This window comes from Ischnura elegans, chromosome 12 (assembly GCF_921293095.1).
Source record: "Ischnura elegans chromosome 12, ioIscEleg1.1, whole genome shotgun sequence".
Classification (NCBI taxonomy): domain Eukaryota; kingdom Metazoa; phylum Arthropoda; class Insecta; order Odonata; family Coenagrionidae; genus Ischnura; species Ischnura elegans.
Window position 1 is genome coordinate 21,114,804 of NC_060257.1, and position 27,982 is coordinate 21,142,785.

Genomic DNA, 27,982 nt, shown 5'->3' on the forward strand with positions numbered 1-27,982 from the left:
TTCTCTTAAACGAAAGCATAAGTTGCAGCTAACACTTGTCAGACAGTGTTTGTGTATGAGAGTGGTTCTGCGTTGATCAACATGGGAATCCCTACTAACGATAAATGGATCATTGGCGTGCTTCTAATGCTGTCTGCCCTCTACGTCAGCGGTGAGTATAGGGTGGTTTCCTATTATTTTTTTATTGCCTAAATCGAAAGATTATTACTCCTGGAGTACGTATTTCACGCTTTTAGATTTTTAAATGACCATATCTATTTTTCGCGATAAAATGAAAAGTGAAAAATTTCAAGCGCGTGAAAACGCGACGGCTAAGTATGAATGCCGGGAAAACTCCGTGTGACGTCGTTCTGGTTCCCGCTGCCGCAAGTGAGGTGACCTTGGGACGAGACTTTTAGCGCTGATACGACGCAGGACGCTCGCAGGTAGCAGAGTACCCTGCTAGCTGGTAGCGCTTGGCTTAAATAAGGATTATTAATACCCTATCAAACGAAGGAAACTTTCCGACCTCAAGAAATTTTAATAGGTGATTATTAAGAGATGTTTCCGTGATCTCTGTGCCTCATGCATGCATTGGTAATCTCATGTAATGTAAAAACATGCAATGTTTGTTCTCGTATATAAACTAGGTCCCTGTGACGTCACGTGGAGTGGCATCGCATGAGCGCCAATCTGGCCTTTTTCATATACGGTTAAAATTGACCATTGCCATTCGTCTAAACTGGGATTTGTAAAACCAAATGACTTGTATATTATGAATACACTAATGGTGGGCAACGAATCGCAATCAATGCCTTTCGTTTTCTTTTATGAAGGAAACTACCCTATTACGAAAATGTACAGGAGTTTCGTTCGCGACAAATGGGACTGAATGTAGTATGCCCCAGTCCGCCCACACTAATCCCCGATAGAGCAAATAAATGTGCCAAAAAAAATATATCTACTGTAAAGTGATTCTTTGGTATGAGTATACGGGCTCAAATTACTGCTAAACCGTTCGCACCTTCGGCGCCGTCATTTCAATATTGCTGTCTCGTAGAAACTGGATTAATTTTGAAACTTGGGTCGACTTTTAACCCATCATAACCCAATGTTTCTTCTAGGATATATCAAAAATGCATAAATTGTCAGCTCTATTTAGGAATTATTTGAACTACATATCGTTTTGTGGTGTAAATTATAACGACTTAATACTTATCTGCCTCGATAATTACGGTCGAGTGCAAAATTTTCAAGTTTTCAAAGTGAGAAATATTGAAATTTGATTATTCACAGAAGCTGCTCTGGGTTATAAAGGGTTAATCTGCTTTAAGAGTGACCATAGGGTTGTTCTGAGTTAAGAGCGTTCGTATCATTTCTTATACCTACAATGAAGAACTTGAACTTTCGAGGAATACCAATGATAAATAAGCTGAACTGTAAACTATGAAATCCTGAATACCTCTCCACTAGAGTTGGTAAGAAATCGCGCGATTATTGATGCTCATTTTAGCGATTGAACTTGCTCACTCAAGAGCTAATTATGTATATAGATAAATAAATGTTTCAAAAAAATCATATCTGTGCAGTCGGGAGGAATACCACCGATAAATTCACTGAACTTTTAACAATGGAATGCTGATACACTCTACTCAAGTGTACATAAGAATTGGCGCGATTATTGAGGCTCGTTTTAACAGTGTTTATAAAAGATATGGAGTTTAGGTCAGAGAAATGAAATGCAAAAATGTTTGCCGACATTTCGAATTTTTTTATATCTTCATTAGCTTGTTCGTTTTAACGGTTACACTCGCTCAATCAAGACCTAAATAGAAACTTTATAAAGATATTCAGTGCATGAAAAGGAGAGATAAGTTACGGAGAAATAATCTTCGACAATTAGCTATTTTCTCAGTTTTTTTTTAAGTTTAAAACGCGAAAGTTTCCATCCAATTTTCGTGAGGCGGTGACGTCATTATAGTATCTGTTCATTTCTCACCGGTTCATTAACTTTTTTCGACAGAAACGCTGCAATGGGGGAATTATCGCTACTAAAAGTGTGATAAACATATACGCAGTTGAAATGAAATGAAATTTATTCAATTCTCTGGGTACATACCTCTAAGACCAACAAATACATGAAGTAACAGGACATTTTGAGTTAATACTAGGTAAAAACATCACTGAATAACATAATACACTTAACGAAAAACAGATCTAATTACTTACTACTAAAATTACTGTGGCATGAAGTAAAAATAAACAATTTGATTAATGATGCTGCAGATATTTGCAATATTTTATCTTAAAATTTTTCACCAGGTGGTACCAATTCAAGGGGCGAGGAGTTGCAAGAAATCCCGCCGTATAACCATTTAGAGAATGTTACGTCATCAAATTATTTCCGAATGGGCTAAGGCCATCGATTTTTCGATGCAAATAGTTTGAAAAGTATGCGTCGGATCAAGAAACGGAAAAAAATATATAAATCCCTACATTTTTCAAACTCTAACACAATCGATAAATATTTTTATGGCGAATTAGCCCTTATATTAAGTCATTCTCATTAAAATTTCAAAATACTCTTCCAGATATCCTCTGTTCTATTACGGTTTTGCCAGTGTTAGCAAATTGTAAATTGATCTGGGACGTTGAATTGACCTTGATTTTTGACCCTATTCATCAGCTGCTTACTCAGGGCTTCAACCTTAATGTTGGCTTGGATAGCTGAGGAAGGGACTCGCACTAGATTTACCCGCTGGCTTGTGAACTTCACTTATTCACGATAAAAAAAGATAGTGCCTTTCCTTAGTCCACCTTGATCTTCGGAGATTTTTTTGTTTTGGGGTGACCGAAGGTTTCAACCCAAATTCGAACCCGAAACCTTTCGACCAGAAGCCAAGCGTTCTACACACCAGGTCAACACACGCTCATTAAAATGGGCTACAGCAAAATAGATACATACGGACGTCCACCGTCGACTTGGAGACCAAAACAATACCCAGTGACCTTAGTTTAACTTTTGTCGACAAACACGTTCATCCCACGAAATACAATCGGCATATTGGACTAACAATAAGTGAAGAATAAGTTACTGATAATGCCAATATTCAAGGTCTAGATGATGTTGCAATGATAAAAATTGATAAGAATTTTTTTTTCACGGCAGCGATGATAATTGAAATAAGTCACTCTTTTCGACACTCAAATTTAGTAAGTCAAGGGCACAAGTTCTTCCGGATTAAGGAAGTCAGATTGCATACGTAAGAGTAACAAGAATTTGATGAAACTTCGGTCACACACTCTTTGAAAGATGCAACTTCAATAGGGTGGTTTCCTACTATTTTTTATTGCCTAAATCGAAATATTATTACCACTGGAGTACGCATTTCACGCTTATAGATTTTGAAATGACGATATCTATTTTTCGCGATTAAATGATCAGAGATAATTTTCAAGCGCGCGAAAACGCGACGGCTAAGTATGAATGCAGGGAAAAACCCGTGTGACGTCATTGTGGCTCCCGCCTAAGCCCTGTGAGGTGACCTTAGGGCGAGGATATTGTGCGCGGCTGCGATGCTGGCGGCTAGTAGGTAGCGCTCGGCTTAAATAAGGATTATTAATGCCATATCAAACGAAGGTAACTTTCCGACAATAGGCAGTTTTAATAGATGATTATTAAGACATGTTTCCCTGAGCTCTGTGCCTCATACATGCATTGGTAAACTCAGACTATGTAAAACTCCTAAGTTCTCGTATATAAACTAGGTCCCTGTGACGTCACGTGGAGTGGCATCGCATGGGCGCCAATCTGGCCTTTTTCAAATGCAGTTAAAATTGACCATTGCCATTGGTCTAAAACTGGGAATTCTAAAACCAAATAATTTGTGCATCATGAATAAACTAATGGTGGGTAACGAATTGTAATCAATGCCTTTCGATTTCTTTGATGAAGGAAACTATCCTATTAACGAAGAAAAAAGGATTCCCATGCGCATTTTTTGAGTTATTTGAAAAATTTGGTCTAATCAGGATAATTAGACAAAGACACTTGTATTATTTGGGCATATAAATACACTAATGGTGGGTAACGAGTCGCAATCAAGGCCTTTCTTTTTCTTTTTGCTATTAACTAACTACCCTATTATGTTTTCTTTTGTTTATATTTTATTGGCGACTCTTTTGCGTTAATAATGGGTGGCTCGAGTACATCACTTGACTTCAACCAATGCCGCTCTGACATAATACTAGATCAACAATACTGGGCCTTTCACTATGATCCCTTTCAAACATCTTTACGACTGGCCTATACCATATTCCCGAACTGAAGGCGGCTGACCTTGAGCGTGCTCGCAACCCACCCACTCTTCTAGCCAATCACAGAAGAGCGACAGGAGAAAGTGTGGAAGATCCCGCAGTCTCTCTCCGAACTCCGAGCAGTGAACATCGCTCTCCAGCTGGCAGTGTTGCCAAGCCGAATCTTTGGAGATCGCTTTGGCGCTCGTTCTGCCGCCCCCGAAAGTACCGTTACTCCCAAGGCTGGCAACGCCGGTCGGCCGGATGGAGGGGAGCGGAGTGGAAAAGGGAAGGGGATGGAGGGGAACGGAGAGGTGGAAGGGGCAGCGCTTCCCATTGGCTACTTTCTATTTTCCACCCAGCCGCCTTCAGTTCGGGAAAATGGTATAGTCGTGCAGCCTCGGAATTCATCGAGCGGTGTCGAGGTAGGAGGGGGTGCTTGCGACAATTGGATGTGAAATGTGGAGAAAGAGAGAGAGAGAGAGAGAGAGAGAGAGAGAGAGAGAGAGAGAGAGAGAGAGAGAGAGAGACGCGGCCATTGCTATGTTTTCTCAACAAAATCTCCTCGCACAGAAATAAAATTTTCAGCGAAAATCGGGATGATAATGTGAATAGCATACTTCTGCAAAGGAAAAAGTAGAATGAAATTCTGAAAAAAATTACTGTAGACGAGAACTAAGCTTGTACTTACAGCATGGAAATCGATCAATATATCTACTGGACCATTGTAACACAACCTTTCATAGAATTTCAAATGGAATACATTTCTCTTGAAAATGTTTAATCGAGTTTTTTTTTTGTTTTAACGGTTGGTTGAATAATTGAGCTCATTATTAATTAATATAGCTTAATTTAATATATATTGACCTTAATGTTAAGTAGAAAACGATTACATTCGCCTCGTAGCGTATATCCTGCGGGTTAACATGTGCAGTAGAACCTCGGATAACGACCACAATCCGTTCCAGAAAGCTGGTCGTTGTCCAAAATGTTCGCTATCCAAAACAGTTTTCCCCATAAGAAATAAAGGAAATAGGAATAATTGGTTCCTAGCTCCTATTGACTCGCTATTATATGAAAGTTACAGGCTATATAGGCATTGTATTACATTGTATTACTTGTAGACTTACTATTGTAGACATTGTATCCATTTGGGTTCGCACAGCACTGAACACAAGCATGGCCGCTACACGCCTGTTCGCCAACCGACATTTTGTTCGCTATCCGAGGCAAATTTTTAGCGAAATTTTTTGTCGTTATCCGAATTGTTCGTCACCAGAGGCGTTCGCTAACCGAGGTTTCACTTTATATTGGCTTCTATCCTAGCGACTGGAGCGCCACTATTCACGGCAACCGGTGGGAATCAATTGAATCGCGAAAGTGGATAATCATGTGTACAGTATTAATGGGCTGTGTTAAAATCCCTCTTCCCACTTGGTAACAAACCTAACTTCCTCGGGAAGCTTACACAGTGGAGATCTGAAAGCGGTTGAATTTCGCGGAGGCTAGGGTCCGCCCATCGCCTATTGGTTGGTTTTCAGGAAGTCACTTGCCCTGCGCCCTCATCCCCATATAAAAAACATGGGTCTGCTCCTCAGTAGGGAATATATGTACAGTAGATTCCGGTTGATTGGGACATATCGGGACTTGTGCACTTTGCCCCAATTAAGCGGCTACCCCAATTAGGCGAACTATCCTGTACATGGGCATAAACAAACGTTGAAATGACAGAAAGAACGCTAAAGGATGTTCATAAAGTTTATTAAGCTATTAATTTGGTTATTAAATCAACGAGTTTAACTAATTTATTATGATTTTTAAGAATTGAAACAAAATAGTTAAAACTATTTTTCACAGCCTCGGTCGACGCCGAATGAATGTATTTTACCAAGTCCAGTTAAAGATAAGTCCCATACTCTTGCGGATAGTATAACAACAAGAGCTTCCAAAATAGGGCAAGAATAGGAACATTAAAAAAAAGAGTAAATAAAAGGAGGAAAATATAAAAAATATAGTATTCTGAAAACAAAAAATTTTAATTTCGTCGCGAGTATAGAGTCTATTTCGCCGACTCATGGCCCAAAAAGCGGCATGTTGTCCCAATTAAGCGGAGAATACTCTAGGATATTTCTCTATCGGGTTCTGTTCTTCAAGATCTGCCCCAATTAAGCGGCTGCCCCAAGTAACCGGTGGACGCATTAAACGGAATATACTGTATTTGAGTAATGAGTATAGGATTTCCAGTATCGCGTGATATAGAGCTCTTATAATCTTCAGTAAATATTGGAGGTTATATGGTATTTTGTCTTTTGGTCCCAGATGTAATTCTGAAGACTTCCTTTTGCCCCATGTTGATAAAAGAAACTATTGACATCGTTAAAATATTATTAATCAAAATGAACAAATCGCGTTATCATTCCACCCAGTGACGTAACTACGGGGGGGATTTAGGGGATAGATCCCCCCCTCCAAAGCCGCGGAGAAATACGAAAGTTATTTAAAACTATTGTGTAGTTTTGAAATTTAATAACTGCCTCTGCGTAAAGTTTCATTTTTAGAGCCAAAAAATGTGTTTCCAGGCATGTCATTTTTTTATTTTCCTGGCCCCCCGCCCTGGGGGAGGGGGGGGGTCACCACCCCAGGCCATCCCACCCCCCCCCCCCTTAAAGCATATTCCTAGTTACGCCACTGCTTTCATCAATCATGAAAGAGGGCAGGGTCCACCATTTTGTATAGTATCGATTAGTGATGGGCATAGTCGATCATTTTAGTGTTTCAATCATTTTGACTCGAGTCACATAAATGATTCATTCAATTTATTCAATCATTATGATGGAAAAGACTCAAAGGAATCAAGATTGAAAGACTCAATCAATGGATGCAATAAATCACTTTGAATAATCGAATAAATACTGCCTCATCTGCGAAGAGTATTGGTAACGCTGATTGCTATCCATTTGATCATTTCATATACTATTTTGATTGTGAATTCCTAGATGAGTAAATGAGATTGCAAAAATGAAGGAAGTAGTGTCATAAAAATATTTGGGAAAGCAAAACTGCCACAGTTACTTAACACTGATATAATAATTTCAAACTATATATCTCATACTATAACACAAAATACACCACACACCATGCATGAATCTGATCTGCAGGATAATGTTATGAACGGCACAATAAAATGTTAACAGCTACAACATCTACTTCTTAACATTCTCCTACAAGATTCATCTTAATATTTTCCCTTTACGGGTAGTGGTGTTATTAATACTAATAACTGCTGGAAAACATATAAGCAAAAGATTACACAAGTATTCAGTTCTTTATAACATAGTATTTAATTTTATCACAACTATTTCTGCCCTATCGAAAAGAGATTAAGCATCGATCGTCCCCAAATTTTGAAATAAACCGGAAACCGGGATGATTGATATGAAACCGGAAGTCGGAGTGATTGATGATTGATGATCGGCTTGTTTAACGAAATGAATCATGAGTCATTTGATTCACCCAGTGATTCAATCTTTTTGATCGAATCGTTCATGATCGACCCATCACTAGTATCGATGATAAATATCGCAAGGCAGTGAATAAATTAGGTTAAATGGAATGGAAAATAAATGTGGCACTAATTTATAATGGCTTTCATACAATTCACTTGGATTAAAAGATTCAATTTCCAACATACGTAGAGCACGATATCCCCCAGCTGTGCTCCGGACTGTGCCTCAAGTTCGAAAAATCGATCTTAATTTCGGCGTCGCAGGCGGTCGCAATTCATCTTTTTGGTATCACACTCTACAGGCTTTGTTTTATAATATTTGGTGTAAAATCTCCAGGTGATTTGGTTATCCTTTTTTTATAATCATTCATAAACAAAATTTCTACGAAAAACATGGTCCAACATTTTGTATCATATTGGCCACAAAGAGTACAATTAAGTTAATGAAAATTAACAATAACAAACTTATAATAATATATTTTAATTTTTTTGCTGCTGATTTACTAAAAAAAGGTTTGGCATTAGTTTTCAAATGCTGAATTTCGAGAATAATGCAATGAGCACAATTTTTGCGAAATTTCTTCGACTTTGAGGCCATGTAATTTGTTTAAAAAAAGTAACCTAAGAAAAACCGTTTGCGCCAAAAAAAATGCACTAATGTATTGAAAACAACTGTGCAAAGTTTCGAATTCCGTACTCAAAAAAAATATTTTAAAGGTTTTGGCTGACTGTTTTAGTTTTCAGCCCACTGTGCGCCATGCAAAATTATAGCAGAAACAAATTTTACAGAAATTATGGACATAACCTCGATACTTCGTGGAAAAGAGCCTTACACCTCATAGTTTGGAACAAAAATGGCGCAAGTAGAAGTCTGGTAGACCATTGCGAAGTGAGCCTATCAGAGGTGTAAGAAAGCATACTCGATTATAAATACCAGCCAATGGTCAAAATTGAATTCTTAAGTCCAGGATCGGGGCAACTGATAACATTTCACTCACATACATTAGTAAATATTATCCTTAAGTTTCAACTTCATACGAACAGCCTAATCAAGGAACTCTGACATGAAACTTTTAAAGTCTTCAGGTTTAATAACTTCATTTTTTAATTTGCTTGTCATATTTGGAATAAAAAATATAAGAGGAAAATATGAAAAAAGTGTCACTTGCAACAAAAAAAACGCAAATATTACATACAAAACATATAATGAAAAACATTTTTTAATAATCTTCCCGATGATAGTGTACGAAAGAGAGATATTGGTTCTTTATGATGCCTTCATCTACTCATAAATATAATTGAAGGCATATTAAAGACAAATCTCGGCAGATACTCGGTAGATAACGCTAATGCATTATCATAGTCGTGTATTCATGAAGGACATGAGCACCAGTTATCTGATGGAAGTGACTTTGAAATCTTCGACACCGTCTTCATTGAAACAGCGATGTCCTTGAGTCTGCATTGCCTTGATCATTCCGTGATGTTTCATTGATCACATGCAAAAGGCTATCAACACTTTTTTACTCGAATTCGTCAGAAATTTTGGAACGCTTGAGAAGTAATGATGGTCCAAGTCAGTAATTTCAGTTATGTCGTTCACCGTTCACCATTCACAAGAGTGATTCATTCGATCGATACCGATACTCAATCCGTCAGATATCGGTCATTACCAATGTCCAGGCACATGGCCAGACATTTGCATAGTGGATGGCTTTTGTGGCGTGCGGGCTGCCTATACTGTTCATGCTATTGTTGTCGCTGTTGTTTATATTCAATTCCCACGCAACGGGAATCCATAAATTTCATTAAAATCAGCCACAAATTTCGTTTATATTATTCTGAGGTGTATAGTAATCGTTATTTTCTTACCGAAATGGACGTAGATATTATGAATAAGGCTCCGTAGGCGTCAGTTTCCGAAATCCGCCAGATTTTCTCTAAATTTTCATCTTTTGCTCAAGAATCATTGATATTTTTCCTCAAAGTGGTAGCAGACATTATGCAATGTATCTTTATCGAAGAAAGGAGTGTCAGAGGATAAGTGCCCCTGCTTGTGCTTACGGGTTTCGATAAAAAGTATCATTATCAGGCCTGCCATTGCTTTTTCTTTTTGAACTATCATCTTGTTTCGCCTGGCACTATTTAATTTAGATAATACTTTGTGTACTCCACGGATTTTATTCAACACCGATTGCGTCCGAGTTGGCACATTAGTATGTGAATCATGACTGTGACGCTCAGTCCGTGAAACAGCGCGCAGTGTTGAATGAAATCTATGAAATATAAAAAATACTATCTAATTCAACACTGCAAGAAGTTTTTGGGATCCACTTGAGCAATGAGAAACACATATAGTGCGATGGATAGCGCTGTCCGATGCGAATTGCACAGCGAACATTTTACGCATGCGCAAAACTATGTTCCCTACCGGATCCCCTGAAACTCCTTGCTGTCAGTGATCCCGGGTGTGACCTCGCCAACATAAATATCGTACAGAATACTTGTTTCAATTTCAAAAGCTCTACACCTGTTTCAGAGCTTTTGATATAAAAATAAATAACCAATACGCTAGTTGAAAGCTGTGTCAGTGCCGTCAAAACCGTGTAAAACAGCCACTTGAAACAGGTGTGGTAAATTTTTTAACATTAAAATAAGAAGTCGGTACGCCAGTTGAAATCTGTGTCAGCGCTGTCAAAGCCGTGTAAATAGAGTGTTTTAAATTAAAATAAGTAGTCAGCACGATATCTTTATGTATCTTTTCACTTTGCCGTTCAGCAATATTTCTCCCGAAACAGTTACCTTCATTCGCCAGCGCGGTGAATAGCATAGAGCCAGTAGTTTGTGGTGGACTAGGGTGGTTTCCTTTTATTTTTTATTACCTAAATCGAAATATTATTACTCCTGGGGTACGTATTTCACGCTCTTAGATTCTTAAACGACGATATCTATTTTTCACGATTACATGAAAAGTGAAAATTTTCAAGCTTGCGAAAACGCGACGGCTAAGTATGAATGCTGGGAAAAGCCCGAGTGACGTTATTCTGGTTTCGTCTGCCGCCGTGTGAGGAGGGCGAGGTTTTGAGCGCCGATACGATGCAGGCTGCTATCAGGTAGCAAGGTACCCAGCTAGCAGGTAGCGCTTGGCTAAAATAAGGAATATTATTACCCTATCAAACGAAGGAAACTTTCCGACCTTAGAAAATTTTAATATGTGATTATTAAGAGATGTTTCCCTGAGCTCTGTGCCTCATGCATGCGTTGGTAATCTCAGACGATGTAAAACTCCTATCTACTCGTATGGAAACTAGGTCTCTATGACGTCACGTGAAGTGGCATCGCATGGGCGCCAATCTGACCTTTTTCAAATGAGGTTAAAATTGACCAACGACATCCGTCTAAACTGGGATTTCTAAAACCAAATAATTTGTATATTACGAATACACTAATGTTATATAACAAATCGCAATCAATGCCTTTCGTTTTCTTTGATGAAGGAAACTACCCTATTCTAAAGACTTGATGCATGTAACTACGGATTAGTACAGAAAAATCAATCCTTTTGTAATCAGAAAAGATTCTATCTCCGACTTTCACATACGGATAGGTGAGAAGCCAAGGGATACAAGTGATTTCTGTTGTCTAAACAGAGTTAGGAACATAAATTAGCTAAAGAAAGCAAACCACATCAATTATAAATGAAAGTGAAAAAACTTTGTGAATGTCCACAGTATTTATTCAAGTACGACGCGTTTCAGCGAATCATCGCTATCATCATGTACCTGATGATAGCGATGATTTGCTGAAACGCGTCGTACTTGAATAAATACTTTGGACATTCACAAAGTTTTTTTCACTTTCATTTACAACTGCAATATGTTCCACAACATCTCGTCAAACACCGTTGAATAAACCACATCAATTAGATATTTAATGATGCATTTGATTTTCCACTCGATGTCAGCACAGAACAGAGACTCAACTGTATCCCTTGGCAACCATGTTTTTGTTCTATTTTTTCTAAAATTTCTAACATTTTGTTCATTTATTCTAACAATTAACTTTACCTAACTCTAATAAAATCTGTTGAGAGAAATAAATCACTCGTACCCCTTAGTTTCTCACCCCCTCATATATAATTTGCAATAGCTCCTCAGCACACAATCACCAGTCAGGCAAGTAGCCAGAAGTTTGCTTCGGGGATGCTTGGATGCTATGAAAGTTGTCTGTAATGGCATTTTTTCCATTTCCACGAATCAAAAAATCATCCTTTTAATTTTATGCAATATTTTTCGTTTGGATAATGCTGAGATTTATAGCCATCGTTGTTTTCCACCAAGACAGCCTTGGTTACTATGGCTCGATCGTTGAAGGCGTTTGTTTCCGTAATCCACCCGATTTTTGTTCGAAAAATTTGACGTCTTGAGGCAATAACTATCATCTGATTTTGAGAAAATTCCGGATACGAGAATTCCTGATTTCATTCCACAACTGTAAACAGTTGCGAGAATGTCAGAGAATGAGTGCCCATGCCTTGAGGATCAGTAGTCACTCTAACAGCATGTTCTATAGCTTCGGATGCAGATCCCTTTACAAGTAGTTAGCAATTTTTGCCTTTGCACGAATGTACAAGTATAATTCGTTAGTATACGTAACCTTTTTATAACCAGGCGGTGTGCATGTGGGAATCCTCTTGCATGTTGCATGCTGGTGATTGATCACCCCCTGATGTGGCTATCTCGTAGAGTATTTTGTAGATGGAGATGTGTAATCATTAAATTGTTACAATTGGCCTGGTGGTAACATGAACATTATGAAGATTAGGGTGGGCCGAAAAAACTCATTTTTTTATTTCGAAGTTGTAATAGCGCGGAGAAGTCGCGAATTTTATAGGCAAAGCAAAAGAAAAAATGTCAAAATCGGTTTTTATTTTTAAATTTGATTTCTGTAATTTGTAAAAAAAAAAGACTTAAAACATTGTGTATTCATTTGGTTTAGATGATTTTTTGTCTTTTACTCGCGCACAGGGCCTAAAATCTGCCAAAATATTGATATTTTCGTATTTTTACGAGTTCTTTCTTTAAATCTTTAATATACTTTTTCATAAAATTTGCCAATTTTCCGCGCTATTAAAGCTTTGAAATAAAAATATATAGTTTTCTCGGCTCACCCTAATATAGAGGTATACGTAATCCTGGGTTGCTTGTCTCCTAAGGGGATGTGATGCGGAAAGTCGCTGCCAGGAAAAAAATAGGGTCGTCAAGCCCCTATTCAGCTTATTAAAACAACTTGTCTGTTTCAACTGTCTGGCTACGTACCTGGTATGATCTGCCACTAAGTCTCAAGGCCATTTCACACGGGGCACGTAATTGCGCAGGTTAGTATGCATTAATTTCTCATCCTGCCGTGAAATTGCACGAACACAAAAAAATGCAGGGACGAAATTAGAACAGGAGATATTTTGCCATCTCACGTCCATGGATTCTCGCATTCGTTCTAGCAATTCACCGCTTCACGCGATGCAATTTTGACCGCGCCTTCGTGCACACGTCAGATTGTGCAAGTACGTGCCCCGTGTAAAACTGCCTTTAGACATTAACTCGTAGGGGTTAGTGCACCGTGTAAACAGGCCTTATGGAAGATTCTTTCTATGTAACCTGTCTTTCCATTCAATCTGCCGAATTCTTTTTATGAATTGGGATTTCCTACCTGCGCCACACCATCATCTTTTCTGTCCCTCAGAATGATAGCTCCAGCGATAGGTTTTCAGCGACCAAAAGAGTGATCGCTCGACCCATCATTTTCTGAATCACGCTGTCATTCCCACCGTCCATTTTACCATCGCTTCTTCCGTCAATATCCGTAATTACAACTGCATTCGATTGAAACCAAAGCTTGTCGTTATTAACGGCCGTGCGTTCTAAAGGACGGCGCGGCGTCACCTATGGTTACAGCGACGGATACGTGCCAAGTGCTGGAATAAAAGAATGGGATTTCCATCCCTCGAGCCATCGCGGAAAATGATCGCGTGAAAGTTCTGGCCTTAATTGTTATCGTATTTCGCGTTCTAGGTGCCCAACCAGAGGATCCAGAATGTGACTACTGCAATCAACACAGACGCTGTGAAGTTGGAGGCAACCGAGGAGTATGCATGGGATCGACCGCCTGCTGGAGTCAGAACGGCATCTACGTGGGCGACTGTCCGTTTGGATACGGCGTCTGCTGCATGTGTAAGTGAATATGCTACCAGTGTTAGGGACCCTTATGAAGTGGGACTGATACCTGAAATCAATGGAGTACATCGCAGGGTGGCCAGATTCGCGATGAGTTGTTAGATAAAAATTATAGCTTTTCCCATATTCAGCTTATTAAAACAACTTGTCTGTTTCCACACGCTTTTATTTTCACCGACCATGGTTTCGGCAACTTGTGCCATTATCAAGGTACATAGCCTTGGGTGACAGCCAGGTGGTTTTTCAGCAGGGGATGGGGAGAGGGAGGGAGGGGTGGGGTTCGCCTGACCGGCAATCGGGAGATCCGGGTTCGAATCCCGGCTAAGTCAAATATTTTTTCACGGCGAACTTCATCCTTTGGTGTATTTAACTTTGCACCCGTGCGCGTGACTGCGTACAAAGTCACTTGTTCCTTCAGTGCTTTGAAAATCGTCGCCGCAGACCAGCGGAAAATAAGGGTTTTTCTCCCCGACAGTGGCTTAGTAAGCACGACCCTCGCCACATGTGCCACAGTGTGGACTTGTGACGTCAACATCTTGTTCAGTAAAACCCATCCCGAAGTTCGCTCTGAGAAGATGGCTTAGTGGTGTAACTGGCAGCACGCCTGACCGGCAATCGGGAGATCCGGGTTCGAATCCCGGCTAAGTCAAATATTTTTTCACGGCGAACTTCATCCTTTGGTGTATTTAACTTTGCACCCGTGCGCGTGACTGCGTACAAAGTCACTTGTTCCTTCAGTGCTTTATTGGGGTGTGTTCATTCCGAGGTTACTGATGACGTCAATGGGCGATGGGTTGGAGGTAGGGTAATGTTCAGAAGGGGTGAGTGGAATGGGAACATATGGTCGTTACATAATTTAAAATTAGCGGGGAAATTAACAATTTCAAACAGTTCTAAGAAATCCAGTTTCCGCCCCTTGTCATGTTGTACATGTAAAATTTTTGCATCAAAATTGCACCAGTGGTGTTCGTCATTCAAATGTCTTGCAATTCCTGATGAGTCGTCGTTATTTAAGAAACATCGTCTATGTTCTCTCATTCTCGTTTTAAAAACTCCTCCCAGTCTGGCCAATATATTTGGTTTCACAATCGTCACAAATCAGTTCATACACTCCACATTTTATTGTCATTAATATATGCGTCTTTAGAGTTAAACAATAATTTACCTAGTGTCAATGGATTATAAAAAGCCACTTTCGTTTTGTCATTTGAAATAATCTTGTCAAGTTTAAAAGAAATTTTCTGGATAAATGGCATCCTTCGCCAATTAGATGGTTTGTCTCTATTCTCCGGTTTGCGTACCACCGTATGACGCCGGACACTGTATCTTTCCCCATATGTTAAGTGAGTTAGGATGGGAATCTTTACAGGAGCGTAGATCGAAGAATAGGCTAAATTTACTAGGTTAATTCGGAGAATACGTTATCTCAGACGACTTGAAACATATCCTACTTTTACCGTCGAAATATGGTAGACGTGATGATGAGAAGAATATAAAGGCAATAGACTGCAAATCAGAGAGATTTAAAATGTCATTCTTTACTCGTCTTATTAAGGTTATCAACGGTGTCTAAATTAATAGAACTAACGGCTTCACTCGACGACTCATTGCATATTTTTCCATTCTTCTAACCTTGCATGGGTTTGCTATAGGAATTGATAATCGTAGGCAGTTTTGTCGCATAAAAGTATGTTTTGCTATTAAGCGTAATATTCTATAACCGCGTGGTGTGAATGTAGCCGTAAAACTCACTCAGAATATTATGAAAAATGATATCTTACATAAATGTACGACATTACTTATAAAACTTAAATTTAACTTCTGTGATGAAATTTAAATTTTAAAAGTAATATTTTTATGCACGATATCATTTTTATACATAGTAATCATAACTGGCAACAGTCATTTTCATCGAATACAACACTTTAAAAATCGACCACTAGAGGCCGACAGCAGCGCCGCGCCGTAATATTTGTTGTCCGAGAAAATGGATGCAAGCGGTGTAATACCCGCAAGAAATGGAAAAATTCTTCAAATCCACCATCAATCAAACTCCTGAACACCGCGCACAATTTTTCTTTGTATCTTATTCCAACCTACCAGCAATAAACTATATTAGTACATAAAAACTCAGCCTGCAATTATAAATGATACAATTGAAACAACCTAAAGTAAGTCATAACGATACAACTAGATTAAAAAGTAAACTTTGTCGTAATCCACAAGTATCTATTCTAAAAACTCAACCGGTTTCAACCTTTTAAGAAAATTATCAAGAGGTGAACGCCAATCACCAATGAAACATGTAACCATTCAACAAAGTGAACACGCATTGATTTCACAATCAGTGGTATCATTGTGTCGGAACCCTCCGAACGCCGTTCCGGCACTGGTTAAGAAAAGACAATAATCAGATAACACTATTATTGATTTTGGAGCCACAAAATTTCTAATACATACATTCGTAACCCAAACAATTTTTTTCGATTTCTTTATTCTATATTTGCTGAAAAATTTTGTTAGGGTGAATTTCTTGAGTATATCGTTGTAATGTACTGTAAGTGCATTCCGGCACTGCTAATTTTGCCATGACACCACTGCTCACAATACGACTATTCTATTATTACTACGTTTTACATTAATTAGCATCCAAAGTATAAATAAAGTTCACTTACTTCGCAATGTAAATATTTTGATGATAATACCAAAAATTTGATGTTCGTAAAAATTTCATTTTCAGTTGAATACAGTTGTGGAGGCGTCACCTCCATGGAGCAGTTCTACTTCACCAATCCACGGAGTTACAATCCCTACTGTAACTTGCAAGTGCAGATAAACAATCCAAGAGTGACACAACTCAGGTAATTATATAAAATCATGCATACATCGGACGGATACCTGATCAACAACATGGCAAACTATATCTTTTTGCTACGTATAAAAAACGTAACATATAAAAAAATACGTAAAAAATGAATATCTGTTTTTAGTGCATTGTTTGTGCCCTTCAGCCACGACTTGAAGTTAACTACTAAATGGGAAATAAAGTTATTTAAGATGTCTAGAGAAAAATCACTGGATTCGTCAATATTTATGGCTTTTGAGGTGACATTCGTTAAGATTTTTAATTGGCCTTTCCGATCGCAACCGTGTTCCGCACATTTTATGACCGTCAAAAAGGGACGAATAAAGGTCCACTAATCATTACAACTGCATTCCGCAAATGACCGGTAACTTTTCGTTTAGTGAAAAGAATAGGGTAGTTTCCTTCATCAAAGAAAACGAAAGGCATTGATTGCGATTCGTTGCCCAACATTAGTGTATTCATAATATACAAATTATTTGGTCTTAGAAATACCGGTTTAGACGAATGGCAATGGTCAATTTTTATCCTCATTTGAAAAAGGCCAGATTGGCGCCCATGCGATGCCACTCCACGTGACGTCACAGGGACCTAGTTTATATACGAGAACATAGGACTTTTAGATAGTCTGAGATTACCAATGCATGTATGAGGCACAGAGCTCAGGGAAACATGTCTCAATAATCACCTATTAAAACTGGCTAAGGTCGGAAAGTTTTCTTCGTTTGATAAGGTATTAATAATCCTTATTTAAGCCAAGCGCTACCACCTAGCATGGTACTCTTCTACCTGCTAGCATCCTGCGTCGTATCAGCGCTCAAAGCCTCGCCCCAAGGTCACCTCACTTGCGGCAACGGGAACCAGAACGACGCCACACGGAGTTTTCCCGGCATTCATACTTAGCCCTCGCGTTTTCGCGCGCTTGAAAATTTTCACATTTCATTTAATCGCGAAAAATAGATATCGTCATTTAAAAATCTTTAAGCGTGAAATACGTACTGCAGGAGTAATAATCTTTCGATTTAGGTATTAAAAAAATAATAGGAAACCACCCTATTATCGATAAGTGCGAAGACTGAGTGAGATAAACGGGCTACTTTTCCCTCGTGAGACCTCCTTTGGAGTACGCTGCCGGTATCGTGTGATAAGATAAATCAACGAGCTGAAGAGCGTGCGGTTGGTTTTTGGTTTGGTAAATTACGTCCAATATATATGCCTCGACCAGCTAGAAAACAACTTTTTTACAAAAAAAATCAAGTTTTTTATGCCTTGGGTTTCAGACATATCTATGTATGTAAAAGAGGATGTCTGTTTGTTTGTCCGCTATGCGTTTCCGTACGGCTGCATGGATTGGGACCAAAGTTAGTACATAGATGCATTCCATGCTCCCAAACCACGCAGTACTACTTTCGGTTGCTTCTTACGCGTCTTTTGTTTCTTATCGTTATCTCATTACCGATTGTTACGTCACGTCATACAACCTCTGCGGTTGGACATCCTTCGGGTTAGACACACTACTTTACACGCTCAAAAAGGAAACATTAAAATCCTTTATGATCATGAAATCCAAGCTCCAGGTTTCCCACTTCTCAGCGCGCTATCCTTCCGGGCAACGTCGGGTGGCCAGTTAGTGTAACTATGTAACCTACAGATATAAAATCCAAGAGACAACCTATTGCCATTAGTATATTAGCAATATGCGAAGTTTGGAGGCTCACGGTCAAGAGAGTTGGATCAGGGGGCATCCAGTAATTACGTGAGGCGTTTAAGGGGAGAAGGGGTCAAGCCGATTCTCACCCAATCTCACGTGGTGGAAAGGGGTGGTCCTAGCAAGTATCACGTAATGTTTTTCCGCAAGAAACAGTGTAAAATGCGATTCTGGAATACGATCTTGGCATACTCATATCGTAGTCGTATATATTGTTCGATAAAAATAATTGAACAAATTGTTTTTTAATTAAATCCTACGCAATGAAGCATAGATTAACGTATTTACAACTAAATGAAAATATGCATTTAGAACAATCTCACGTGAGATTGGAGGGAAGGGTTGAAGCCAAATCTCACGATAACTCACTAAGAGGGAGTCTAAAAATCGCCAAAATCATCTCACGTAATTAATGGTAATGTGCGGAATACGGACAATTACGATCAAGGCAACTTTGGGTGCTCTGTGGAAAACGGATGTTCTTATCTCCTGAGGCAAGTAAAATGTACGGAATGCGGATTAGCTCAGACGAAGTCTCCGGCATAGGAGAAGAAACGTTGGCCATTCTATAATCTTGACGCGGGCTGCCCCTAAAGCCATCAATACTGACAAACATAGACCGCGAAAGTTTTAGTAATTAAATGAATCTCTGGATTAGTCTTCTTGTAGCATAATCTTCCATTTCTCTAGATAAAGCAAATTCGATTTCGTTCATGGAAGCCCGCGTCGCCTTAAGCCGCATATATACTATGTATTAATGTTATAAAAAAATGTTACATTAACATAGTTATGTAACAATTTCAGACTTCCAAACATGACTGAAACAAAGTTACATAACACTGATATAGCATAAGGTTATATAACATACATCCACACTTACTCAGTGATTCAACCCGAAGGTTGGCTTTCTAAGGCAAAGGTAGAGCTCACCCCGAACTTGCCTTAAGGTGTTTAAAATTTACACACACAGGCCAGCTCCTTTCCCTGGGCAACCTTGTGCTTCGAGGATTCCACGATTTTTCGCGGGGCACAAAACTAAGTCCCTTTTATGCATACGATTGTAGAAAGTGCTCCCTAATAAATCTACACTGACTGTCCCATTTATCAAGGGTCAGCTTTGATATTCCATTTTTGGCACCTGAATTAATGCGATTTTGATGAAATCTGGCGGTTTGCCAAATTTGGCGGGCATCCCTCACCTTAATGGCAAATTATGCCAATTTTCTTGTCGATTTTGGGTGGAATTACCCCTTTATGATGCTAGAAAGTTAGCATACTGAACCATTTTGCAATTTCTTCACCATTTACTACACAATAGGCTGGACTTCAAACGATTTTCCCTAGCACAACCAGATGGTGGAACAGTTTCTTCACCAACGGCATACTTCTGTAACCAAGATCGTTTCACCGTCTCTACCTCATCCGGCGGATCTTATGGATTCCAAGCCCTGTGCGGAGAGAACACTGGCCAGCACAGTAAGTATTATATCAATTTCTATTATAATTTGTGGAAAGGATAAAATTATAATTATAGAAGAATTCCTTTTGCTTCTTCTTGTACCGATAATTTATGAGGCCCCTTGCGCCTTCTATCTGAAGCAAGATACCCTAATCGACTGGTTAACACAATCAATGCACACTAGGGCGAATCGGAATCGCAGTTACTGCCCTCAAGAGCAGGGGTGGTCTGGGGTGATTGGGAGCCCTCCGCTGAGGATCATGATGGAGCCCCCATTATTGGGATTCGGGGGTCCTCCCCCAGAAATATTTAGGAAATTGTATCCACGAAAATGGATTTATACGCTATCCTGGCTCTTAAAAAACAGAAAAAATTTAATAAAATTATAATTTTCGTAAGAAAAAATACGACGGAATGTAAGAATTTCACAGCTTATAAAATTTAATAACCTATTATGCTTCTATTATCTATTTAGAGGAATTATTCCTTGAAACTGCTCTAAAATCTAAAAAAAACTCTTGAAATCACCTTTTCTAATAACCCTAGCAAACAAGCATCATGTTCTCTCATATCTCCTTCATTTTGACACCTTTATTTTACTTTTTTTATATGGCATTTTCACACTGAGTATATTGTAATAAAAGCAGCTAAAAGAGAACGTAAAATTGCATAACTTCAAAAGTTACTTTGCTTCATGTACTATGAGTCTTTTTTATTACACCTTTTATAAACACCCTTCACGATGAATGCGAGCGTTGTTGGGGCCCCCTAAGCTCGGGGCCCTCGGCGATTACCGATCAGCCGATCTGGCCAGACCACCAGTGGCGTAGCCAGGGGGGGGAGTCCGGACCCCCTACGAAATATAAAAGCACAATTATTTTCCTTCATGAAAGAAAACAAAATATTGAAAAATCATGAATTTACAATTACATTGAAACTTGAAGCTTGGACGTGGTGGAAGGGCTCCATTTAATCAACTCGCCGCGCTGCGCGCGCTCGCTACGAGGCTCCGCCCCTTAGACACCCCAGGTCCGGCTTCCCCGCCTACTTTTGTGGGGCTTTGAAAAAAAATTCGGGTGTAATTGCAGAACTTTTCCCTTTTACCATGCTAAAAGACGATAACCGTCCGGCTGGATATCAATATTGCGATAAGGAAATCGGTAGCGTTTTTTTCAAACTAAAAATGTAATTACCTAATCGAAGTGTGTTTTCATAAAATATCGCGTAAATCGCAAATATTGTTAGCTACACCGTCAGCTATTCACTCATAAATTGGTGCCGTTGCAGTATCGGGACTTCCGTGATCATTAGCCCTTAACTATAATCGGAATGGTGAAGCGAAGTCCAGTGGAAAGGCGCTCAGAGGGAGTTAAATATCTTGTCCTTGGTGATTGACCATGCAATAGGGTAGTTTCCTTCATCAAAGAAAACGAAAGGCTTTGATTTCGATTCGTTACCCACCATTAGTGTATTCATAATATACAAATTATTTGGTTTTAGAAATGCCAGTTAAGACGAATGTTAATGGTCAATTTTAACCTCATTTGAAAAGGCCAGATTGGCGCCCATGCGATGCCACTCCACGTGAAGTTACAGGGACCTAGATTTTTTACGTATAGATAGGATTTTTACATTGTTTGAGATTACGAACGCATGCATGAGGCAATGAGCTCAGGGAAACATGTCTTAATAATGACCTATTAAAACTGGCTAAGGTCGGAAAGTTTTCTTCGTTTGATAAGGTATTAATAATCCTTATTTAACCCAAGCGCTACCAGCTAGCAGGGTAGGTACTCAGCTACCTGCCAGCATCCTGCGTCGTATCAGCGCTCAAAGCCTCGCCCCAAGGTCACCTCACTGGAGCCAGCGGGAACCAGAACGACGTCACACGGAGTTTTCCCAACATTCATACTTACCCGTCGCGTTTTCGCGCGCTTGAAATTTTTCAATTTTCATTTAATCGCGAAAAATAGATATCGTAATTTAAAAATCTTAATCCGTGAAATACGTACTCCAGGAGTAATAATCTTTCGATTTAGGCAATTAAAAAATAATAGGAAACCACCCTATTGGCTGCCACACCGTGTCGCCCGACGTGATTGAGCTCCACAATACCCGTCACTCTTCCCATCCCACCGGGGAAAATCAAAATTAAATTTGGAATTCTTGAAATAATTCCAAAATCTTACACACATATTATAGATTGAATAAATTTAACCGGTACGTTTCGAAATTTCTCTTTATCTAGATTCTTACGACGGAAACATTGTATTGATGATGCAGTAATTGCACTCAGTGAGATATTAGAAATTTTTATAAATGTTTTGTGGAAGTAACAAAGATTCTGTTATTAATGATAAAAACAATAATTAAAATTAATATAATTCATTGTAATCTGTATCATTTCGTTTGTCTTCCCCTTGCATTCCCTCTGGCCGTGGCAGTCCGTTTTACACGGTACACGGAATCGCGCAATCTGACGTACGTGCGAAGGCGCAATCAAAATTGCGTCGTGGTAAGCGGCGAATTGCTAGAACACATGCGAGAATGCGTGGATGCGAGACGGAAAAATAGCCCCTGTTCTAATTTCGTTCATGCATTCGCGCAATTCCATGCCATTTTAGAAATAAATGCAGCTCTAACCTGCGCAATTCCGTGTACCGTGTAAAACGGCCTTAAGACGGGGTCCAGCACTGGCCTGGTTAGACCAACAATTTTTCGTGGAAAAAAACTCGAGTATCCACTAGAAAACCGGAAAAATACATACCTTATTGCAACTTCAATCATAATCAATAATTTTTAGAATTGGTGAACATTTTTCATGTGTTTGAATGGATCGACGCACCACTTTTCGAATTTGAAGTGAACACTGAAAAATGTCTTCTTCCTCTTCTTCCAGTTTATGTCCCTGTGGACGCATCAATGGGCACAGCAACTGTTAACCTGAATTTTATGCTTTCCAACGGCATGAACCCAGCCCAATGGGATATTATTGTCACCCAATTGGATTGCACATCATCAGATTCTGCTGGACTTTGTGGTAAGTTAGAATTCTCTATTCTCTTCTATTCTTCAGCCAGATATAATTAAATGACTTACTACCTGCTCTGCCTGCAACACTAAGACAATCGCCTGAAAAATTATGGGGGGTGGTTATTTAGAGATGAGTTAAATTTCTGGGGGGTTGTGCATTTGGTGGGGCCACCCTACAAGAAAATGCATTCGAGGTCTTTCATTTCATGGGCACTCCTAATTGATGTTTTGCAATGTCTACATCTACATACTACAGTACATTTTCTATAATCCGGCCTTTTGGTAACAGTACATTTAAATGACCACAGTACAGGGACATTTAAATGACCATGATAACGTTCTTGCTGTATCGTTGAGCCCAGTGACTCTTACCAACCAGCCAGTTTATGATGCACAGCTCAAACTCTGTAATCCGACTTTGCGGTAATCTGACACAGGGGCGCAGCTAGGAATTAAAGATGGGTGGGGTTAGGTGCAACTGATACCGGTGTGTGTGGGGGTATGGACTACCCACAAGGATAATCGGTAAGTACGAGATTGATAAATTGCGGAATTTTAAGATGAATGGTTCAAAATGGTGAGTTTTACGGCTTTCTGAGGGATATTTTATTAATCCTTACACTATTCTATTAGAAACATCAATCAAATTAAGTGAAATAGATTAAACTTAAAAATTTCTCTGAGCTCTGGGGGGGGGGTTTTAACCCCCAAAACCCCCCCCTTGCTGCGCCACTGATCTGGCATACAGGGCTGCCGACCTCCCCTCGGCTTGTCCGTTTTAAATGAAAGATTTTTCAATACATAGTATTTGTTTTATAATTATATATATCAATGGCAGGTATACATGGGGGATGCAGGGGGTGCACCACCATCCCTTGTGGGGTTGCCCACATAGCCGAACATGCGAATGCATTGCAGAACCACAATTGTAACTTTTTTATATCATAAGATAACATTATACCCCAATATGTCTTGTACATATATGCATATAACCTGTATGGGTCTTGTATATACGTATAATCAGTTTAATCTTAAATTCTGCATGTAACTTGATTCATGGGCGTACCTGCAGTGGGGCAACTGCCCCCCCTAAAAGCGAAAATAGATTTGGTTCAAAAACAAAGTTATGAACAAATTTTCCTTTTGAAGAAAAACGATATTAGCATAAGACATGGAACTGAAATAAAAATCATTATTTTTTCAAGCAAATAATTATAAAAACTAATTCATAAATTGCTGTCATGATATCCTTAAATTTTTGTTTTAATTAGCCTTTTCTGTGCAAAACAATACAACATGAACGACCATCGCTAGTTTTGCCCCCCACCCCAGTTTTGATTCTGGGTATGCCCGCATGGCTTGATTGTTTTTCATTACGATAAAAGTATAGGTAGCTCAAAATATCTTTTGTGCCCCCTCCCCCCACCTCCTTGAGTTATTTCCTGTATCCATTACTGATATATACATAGGTGTTTGTCATTTCATGATTTGCAAGAAATTTTGGTTACGTGACCCAGTGAATCGGGAAAAGAAATGTTCTTTGCAGAGTCACAGAGGTGTCCATGGTTTATTCTGCCATTATCAGCCATGAGCGTAATTATCAATTTAGTTGTCTACCTTGACTTACACCCTAAGCAGAAGGGATTGCTGGCACCACTATGCATATTTTATTGCAAAATTATACCTCAAAAAGTTTTGTGCAACGTGCTTGTTTCCTGTACGTGTACAATAATCTGGAATTTTCGATAATCCACCTATGCCACAGCTGCATACGAGTCCGATTACTGAGATTACTACACTCTCAAACAACTCACTCAAAGAAGAGTCCCAGATAGCAATGCAAGCTGGAATCAAGCTTGATTCAAGCTTGACTGATCAAGGCTGCAAGCTTGCAGCAACCTGGAAAAAACAAGCCTGTTAGCTTGATTCAAGCTTGAATCAAGCTAACTAGTCTCCACCAGTCAAGGTTGTTGCAAGCTTGAAAAAACAAGCCTGAATCAAGGGTATGACACCTTCCCACATAGCAATGCAAGCTGGTAATAAAAGGTGGTAGGTATAACACTGTGTGCTCTTGCTAGCCACAGGTGAGTGAGTTAGTGTTATATATGAGTGGTGAGTTGTAAGTGAGTTTTGTGAGTGACTGAGCTTTCTGACCAGAAAATATTTCAACCTTGACACGACAAGGGAAAATCAAGTTTGGCAGCTTGACATACGCTGGACTCAGGCTTGAAACATTCAACCTTGACACGACAAGGGAAAATCAAGTTTGGCAGCTTGACATAGGCTGGACTCAGGCTTGAAAAATTCAACCTTGACATGGCAAGGAAAAATCAAGCTTGACATATGCTAACATGCTATGTGGGGTGTGGTAGTGAATTTTAGGATATAAGCTGTGTGCTCGTTGGAGCAATTTGGCTACTATTTCAGCCTAGTACTTCTGAAGTCTTTTAACTTATTGGTTTATAAACTAATTCCTGCACTTACCTATCTGTTTGGCAAAAAACATTTCTCATTTTATCGCTTTAGTCAGACCTGTGAATATAAGATGATATTCTACTTATTGCTCTAAAAGACAACAGCAGATATTTGACAAATATCAATACAACATTAATTGCATTAACATGGATATGGCACTGATGTCAAATGTTAATGCCAACAATGTTGTCTGGATATTGTAGGGATATCAATTGCTGCTTGGGAAGTGAAAGTTAAATAATTCAACACACTGTTAATTAAACAATGGATAATCGATACTTAGATGTATTCATGTACACTTGATGCCACCACATTCTATGATCTACCCTACTCTATCAGCTCCTGCCGGCTGCCTGCAGTATTACCCTTCACCATCTGGGTCCTTCGAGAGCTTCAACTTCAACAACGGGGCAGGGCATTACCTAGGCCTCTTAAACTATAATATCTGCTTCAAAAGAAATAATGGTGTATGTGGAATACAGTATATGGGGGATTCGTTCACCTTAGCAACTGATGCCATGTCGCAGCCGTATGGGGATTCTGGATGTGATGTGCAAGATCCCAGTGACACAATGGCATCAAGGGATTACTTGTTCATTCCAGCAGGAAGAACAACAAGTAATATGCAAGAGTCCAAATTCTGTGGCAACAGCCTCGCATCTTCGAACTATGTGACATGTAAGTAAAACTAACACACAATTTCTCGGGAGAATGGGGAATATTTTAAAATACTTCTTTGTATATTTCAACCTGTACCATCATACACACCTACACAACATTTAAAAATTAAACGCAAGACTCAAAAAATCTCACTTCCTCGTCATGGTATGATAAATTCAATGTCCATTACAGTCTGATCTTAGAAATGAGCAGAGTTCTTCCCTAACTGTTCTGCAACAACACAAAGTAATCTAAAAAGCTGAAACATGGTACTATCCTTCTATTTTTTACTTGGAAGACAGTATGAAATAAATTGAGTTTGATGTTTTTGGAATGGCAGAAAACTAATCCAAAATATATACATAGTAAGAGTTCCAAAACATCTTTGCCTTCAACAGTAGGTATATGTTAGAGGTACAAGTATACATTACACAAACTGCGATGATTAAAATTTAATGGGTTTTGAAAAATAAAGGTTGATAGCTGATTATTCATATTTAGTCTGCATAGCTATGTAAACTCTGCAATCAGAGACAATTATTTGAGATATGGGCGGATGAATGGTGCAAACTACACCATAGAAAAAAGGTTGGGGAGAATAAAAAAATTGTGGTGGGTTTTTCAAATGGATATGATGCGGACTGCACCATCAGCACTAGATACACGAGAAATTTCGTGTTTGTCAGGGTTCAGTCCAACCCACATCTTTTATACATTAAAAGTTAACAAAATATTATGACATTGAATTAGATCCATTTAAGGAACTGAAATGCCTTTTAATAAACCTTGGCTTTGAATGAGACAAAAATAATAGCTTCATTATAAATGTTAGGGGATTTATGATCCAAGGCACATTTCTTGCAAAAACGTAAAAGAACCAATAAAAAAAATGCATAATTCATGCAAAGTTCTTCTTTTGAAAAACAACCTTAGGGTACTTAGTTTCAAGTGAAAACACACCTATACAGAAATTTTAACCTTAATATTACATCCAATGACTTTTTTAATCATCCCCTGACTTTGAGGCGGACATGCCCAAAAAAGAATAATTAAAATTTTTTCACTGGTATATTATTTTTTTCACCACTGTCTACCTCTTAGCATTTACCCTGTATAATCCAGCCTCTACGGAGAGAAATAATAAACACCTTGATGAAAATAAACTCCTCATGAAAGCTAACATAATTAAGGGCTGCAAGCTCATCATGACATAGGTGCCACTACATTACATACAACAGATGAAGTAAAACAGGAATCATTATCTTTTCAAATGAATGCAATTTCTAACGCCTCAAGAACACAAACATAATTCAAGACTGCAGGCTCATCATAATACACATACACACTTTAGTACAAAGGTAAATATAAATAAGGAATCTTAATATCCTATGAAATTATATCAACAGATAAAAATGAAGTTGTATGAAGTATTGATAAAAAAAACAATAATTGAATTTTGCATGGTTGGTTGCTTTGTCAAGTCTACTTCTAATTGCTTTTCAGCATCAACACCTGGCCAGTTCTACGTGACTTTCAAATCAGATGACAAACGAGACCCAATTATAACAGGAGAAGAGATAGGTTTCCACATCAGATATCAAGAATCAGGTTTTGGATGCTGATTTCACAACCTACGCATCATAATCTTTACATTGTGCCATTGAAAAAAATCAGGAAATAGTGAGTTCGGACAAGGGACTCCTGTTGGCTAACTCATGTAAATTTGAATGTAAAATAAACAATGAAAATATAGTTAAGTAAAGTAATCAAT

At 38.8% G+C, this 27,982-nt stretch overlaps 1 protein-coding gene across 1 annotated transcript; it reads left to right on the forward strand.

The window, feature by feature from the left end:
- LOC124169662 lies at nucleotides 1–27,977 on the forward strand. Its single transcript, XM_046548313.1, has 7 exons — nucleotides 1–151; nucleotides 13,852–14,010; nucleotides 16,754–16,874; nucleotides 19,903–20,060; nucleotides 22,943–23,083; nucleotides 25,891–26,229; nucleotides 27,715–27,977. The coding sequence occupies exons 1-7, from the start codon at nucleotides 82–84 to the stop codon at nucleotides 27,831–27,833; spliced, it is 1,107 nt and encodes a 368-aa protein (XP_046404269.1). The 5' UTR covers nucleotides 1–81; the 3' UTR covers nucleotides 27,834–27,977.
- The last annotated feature ends 5 nt before the right edge of the window (nucleotides 27,978–27,982 follow it).